This window comes from Suncus etruscus, chromosome 16 (assembly GCF_024139225.1).
Source record: "Suncus etruscus isolate mSunEtr1 chromosome 16, mSunEtr1.pri.cur, whole genome shotgun sequence".
NCBI classification, from domain to species: domain Eukaryota; kingdom Metazoa; phylum Chordata; class Mammalia; order Eulipotyphla; family Soricidae; genus Suncus; species Suncus etruscus.
The window spans coordinates 30,918,451-30,922,773 of record NC_064863.1 but is presented as its reverse complement, the minus strand read 5'-3'; the positions used below and the strand labels follow the sequence as shown (position 1 = coordinate 30,922,773).

General features: G+C 37.4%; 1 protein-coding gene across 1 annotated transcript; it reads right to left on the bottom strand.

Annotated features, from left to right (window-relative positions):
* Positions 1-3,483: 3,483 nt before the first annotated feature.
* LOC126032113 (chromatin target of PRMT1 protein-like) lies at positions 3,484-4,074 on the bottom strand (the record flags this gene model as incomplete). Its single annotated transcript, XM_049789821.1, has 1 exon — positions 3,484-4,074. A coding segment is annotated over one exon (450 nt), but the record flags the coding sequence as incomplete, so codon positions are not given.
* Between the last annotated feature and the right edge of the window lie 249 nt (positions 4,075-4,323).

The window sequence follows — 4,323 nt, the reverse complement described above, 5'->3', positions numbered from 1 at the left end:
AGAAGACATTTACAAAACATCCAAGGTTGTATATAACATCACCTGGTGGCATTCCTGTACCAGGGAAGACCCTACAGCTGCCCTGACATCTATCTACTCAAAAGAAACACCCCTTAACACTGAGAAGACAACAAGAACAATGACCTGCTTACTGGACAGGGTTTGCTGTATTGCCCCTTAATTGTGAGGTTTGTCTATAACATCACCTGGAAGCAATCCTCTACCACAGAAGACCCTACCACTGCTCAGACATCGTCCTGCTCAAAAGAGATTTCCCTTAACACTGAGAAGACTTAACAACAACCTGCTTACAGGAAAGGCTTCCTGCATTGCCCTTTCATGGTGAGGTGAAACGAGAAGACACTCCACATCATGACTTCAATGTAGGACATACAGATTCCAGAATCTTTAATACAGAAACATGATACCAACAACAGAGACTGTGTGAAAAGTGTGTTGACACTACGGACAATGTCTTGGATCGAACGATAACTTGCCTGAGGCCTAGAGCTGGTCTTATGCCAGGAAACTTCGGGGGTAGGATCTCTTAGTATTTAGGCCAAGGTTATTCCTTTCCATGCCTCTCATATTTTGGTGGGCCTATGCAAACAACAATTGCCACTCTAACAACGTTTTTACTGTGCTCCTTTGACTCTAATCCTTAAAACGCACCCACTTAAAATTTGAGGTTAACTTAAGCTAATATTCATGAACATGGAAATGTAAAAAATACTATGCCTCTAATGTTAAATGAGTTACGTAAGTTTGATGGCTTTAGATTGCCTTGTGTACTGTTAAGAAATATTATAATGTGCTACAATCTGGGGACTCGAGGGACAAAATAATCGCACATAAATTCTGTTTTATTTTATCTTAATGTTCTTTGGCTGAAAGTTCAAAGTTAAGATATCAGCAAGGGGACTTCTTCTGAGAATTATGTTATGGGTGATTGTCCTTCCACTGTAACTTTACCTTGTCCTCTTTCTTTGCATCTTTTGTTCTCATAATTCAAAATAAAAAATTAATAAAAAAAGAAAAACATCAATAATCAGGAAAAAAAAGAAATACATATGAGAAAAATATTATCATATCATTTATAGAGAACATAGAGTTAAGTTTATAGACGTCCAGTCCTATACTTGGGGCTTATTCCTGAATCTGTGTTCAAAGATCACACTGTGGGGGGATTGGAGGAATTGGAGGACCATATGTGGTACCAGGATGAGAATCTAGGTGGACTGCTCCCATGTGCAAGGCTAGCACCTTACCTGTTGTACTATCTTTTGGCTCTAAAATACATATTTTGTCTAGAAAAAAAAAGAAAGTAAAATTATATATTTTAATATAACTATTGGAAATAACATGAAAATTATTGTCAAAAATATTTAGAAAATGACGGAAACATATTGTGCAAGATATTCTAACAAAAAATTAATCTTCATAGATACAGTAGCTACATTCAAGGTTCATATTATTGACAACTAATCTTAACATAAGGTTTATTAAATTATTAGCATATTTATGAAATAAATATACATATTTTCCTTCTAATTAGATAAAAAATGGGCCTTAAAATCATAATTAAAAACTATGCTCCATTAAAACATGATGCTCCATTGTGATAATACAACAGGTAGGAAAATTGCCTGATAGAGGCAGACCCAGGTTGAATCCCTGGCACTCATATAGTCCCCTGAAAATCACCAGGATTGATTCCTGAGTGCAGAGCCAGGAGTAAACCCTGAGTAAACACCATTGGGTTTCCTCCACATACACAAAGAAATGTACAGGTGATATTTTTTAATAAATAACACAATAAAATTTCACAGTAGTAACAAAAATTAATAATATGAATGCAAAGCATTAGTAATTTAAGCATCTTCATAAATGATTCTTTGATGAAAGAACAATAAAAATAAATACAATGAGGGGCCGGGCGGTGGCGCTAAAGGTAAGGTGCCTGCCTTACCTGCGCTAGCCTAGGACGGACCGCGGTTCGATCCCCCGGCGTCCCATATGGTCCCCCAAGCCAGGAGCGACTTCTGAGCACATAGCCAGGAGTAACCCCTGAGCGTCACCGGGTGTGGCCCAAAAACCAAAATAAATAAATAAATAAATAAATAAATAAATACAATGAAATGTCAAAATTATAAACATACACCACATACTAAAAGCTGTATGAACAAACTTAAATTATATTTGGAGTAATAATGGGTCATTGTTAATATTTTTGTCAACAAGTGAATTCCATTCCCAAAAGTGATAGCAGTAGCATTATTTTATTACTTCAAATAAAGGCCTCCCCAAAAGTAACAGACAGAAACTACAATGTCAACTATGTCCCAGATTCAATATTTTATGAATTAAAAAATACATTTATACTCTGTTGAAATTAAAGGGTATATATTCATTTTTTATTATTCTAGTTTGGAGATGAGAGAATGAACATATAATACAGTCTCATATTATAGTTTGTAAATATAATTGTTTATTTGGGTTCCAAAGTATTCCGAAGTCACCAGTAAGACAATCAGCCCTGCTTCTTAAGAGCACACAAGTAACTCACTCCTGTATCTTTACCTCTCCACTTAATACACAGCAGAATCTGTATTGACTGTTCCAAGTAGTACAGTAAAAGCAAGAACTTTGACAAGGAAATGGACGCACTCAGAATTAACAGGAGTCACGAAGATATGAATAAACCATATTGAACATGTTCCACTGTTTGTCAATTTGCTAAATAGATAAAATATTGTCCAAACTGATTATCAATTAAAGCACAGTAGACTAAAAATCTTATAGCAAACACATAAATTATAATTAATAAAAATTAAAGGAAGATACCCCCATAAAAAAGAGAGACATTGGATTCAACAAATGAAGATGCAATTTTGAAGCAGAGAGAATTGGTGAAATAGACCACAGAGTTATAACAAGAGTTTAGATGCTTGCTTTGTATTCAACCAAACCTAAAAGAATTCCTTGTGTCACATATAGTTGGTTCTCTGAAGGCTACAGGAGTGACTCCTGAGCACAGAACAATTAAGTATTCTCTGAGCACTTCTAAGTGTGACCTCCAGACAACAGTAACAACAAAACAGAGGAAACTTGAGGAATAAATAAGAGTGTCTGTGGACCTATTAGTCCAAACGTGGTACAATGACACTGGTGATTCCAGTATAACAAGACCAAACCAGCATTACATCCTGGGTCTAGCATTCAGCAATCTGGGCCTGTTGACTGAGAATTACTTGACATAGCCACAGATCTCTTGATCATTGTTGGGAGACCTTAAAAATAAAACTTTATTAAATAAAAATAAAACATTGAGGTATAACATGAAAATATAATTTAGTGACAATAATTAAACAATCAAACTTATTTTAAAGCTACTATTGAGTGGATATGTACAAACTCTCCTGGAGTATTTTGGTTTGTTTTAAGATTACAATACAATATCTGCTACGAAATATTAAAGCACCCTTTTTTTTTTTTTTTTTTTGATAACAAGTTGAGTCCATAGCCTGTTCTGATCAAAAGGTCCTTCCAGCATCAATTAGGTTTCTCAGCTATTATTTACAGGTGTGGCGACTTGAGTAAGAGTCTCTCACAGGCCAGCAGGCTTCAATCATTGGTTTCAGGATCAGTCTGAGCCATGTAGGCATCCAATTCGGCATCCAGATGGCCTTTCGTTTTTGACATGTAGGCATCTAGTTGGTTGTCAAGTTGCTCCTTGGTCAGCACAGGGCGAGTCAGGGCACTTCTCCCCCGTCCACGGCCTCGACCTCTGCCTCCAAAGCCCCCTCTTCCCCGACCTATTATACCCCGACCTCTACCACCGAGTCCGCCACGACCCATAGCTCCACGCCCTAGGCCCCCTCTCCCAGGACCTCCACGACCTCGAACACCACCTCTTCTTAAGCCCATTCGGGGAGCTACGGCTCGTCCACCTCGGAGCAGGTTTTGACCTCGGAGCGACATCCCGCCCCTAAGTAGGGTTCTTGAGACACGTCCCCCACGCAGTCCTCCTCTGGGCAAGCCTCTCTGGATTATGGGCAGGCCTCGTCCTCCGATTTAAAGCACCCTTTTTAATCAAAGTTATAATGCTAAAACATTCAAGCAGCAAGTGTTTATTTCTCAAGTTGAATGCTACTGTTATTTTATTCAAAGCAATGTAATTTAATAAAAGTGTATGTTCATTTTAAAATTTGTATTCATGAGTTTGAATCATTTGCTGACCTACCACAAATCACAGAATTAAAAGCTTACTAATTCATAGTGTTTTCATTGGATACAGAGAAACAAAACCTTTATGTGAAAAGG